Source organism: Pteropus alecto, unplaced genomic scaffold, assembly GCF_000325575.1.
Source record: "Pteropus alecto unplaced genomic scaffold, ASM32557v1 scaffold700, whole genome shotgun sequence".
In the NCBI taxonomy this organism is placed as follows: Eukaryota; Metazoa; Chordata; class Mammalia; order Chiroptera; family Pteropodidae; genus Pteropus; species Pteropus alecto.
In genome coordinates, this window is record NW_006429611.1 from 564,187 (window position 1) to 564,555 (window position 369).

The 369-nt window shown below is 75.3% G+C and overlaps 1 protein-coding gene across 1 annotated transcript in view; it reads right to left on the minus strand.

Annotated features, from left to right (window-relative positions):
- LOC102891410 (solute carrier family 35 member E2) overlaps nucleotides 1-369 on the minus strand; it is an 18,304-nt gene that overhangs the window by 8,342 nt on the left and 9,593 nt on the right. The window contains exon 5 of the mRNA XM_006903940.3: nucleotides 68-362. Within this exon, the coding sequence (XP_006904002.3) occupies nucleotides 68-362 (295 nt within the window). The remainder of the gene's footprint in view (nucleotides 1-67; nucleotides 363-369) is intronic.

The window sequence follows — 369 nt, forward strand, 5'->3', positions numbered from 1 at the left end:
CCGCCCCCACGCCCCCCCCCCCGCCCCGACCCGGGAGGGGGCCCCCCAGCCAGCAGGCGGCGCTCACCGAGGGCGCCAGGCCCGCCCTCCGGCAGGGTCAGGATGTGCTTGTTGAGGAACAGGGTGCAGAAGCTGAGGAAGAACCAGAGCGCGAGGTAGAGCAGCGCCCTCGGGCTCCAGGCGCCCAGGTCGGCCTCGATGACGGTGGTCTCGGTGATGGTGACCGTGAGCGTGCTCTCCTCGGGGGCGCCCGCGCTCCTGGTGAGAACCGCGTTTTCCCGGTGGCCGAGCAGGGAGCCCCAGCCGAGGGCCAGTCTCCCCCGGGGCGCCTCCTGGGGGCGCAGGCCCAGCTCCGCCTGCGCCTGCGGG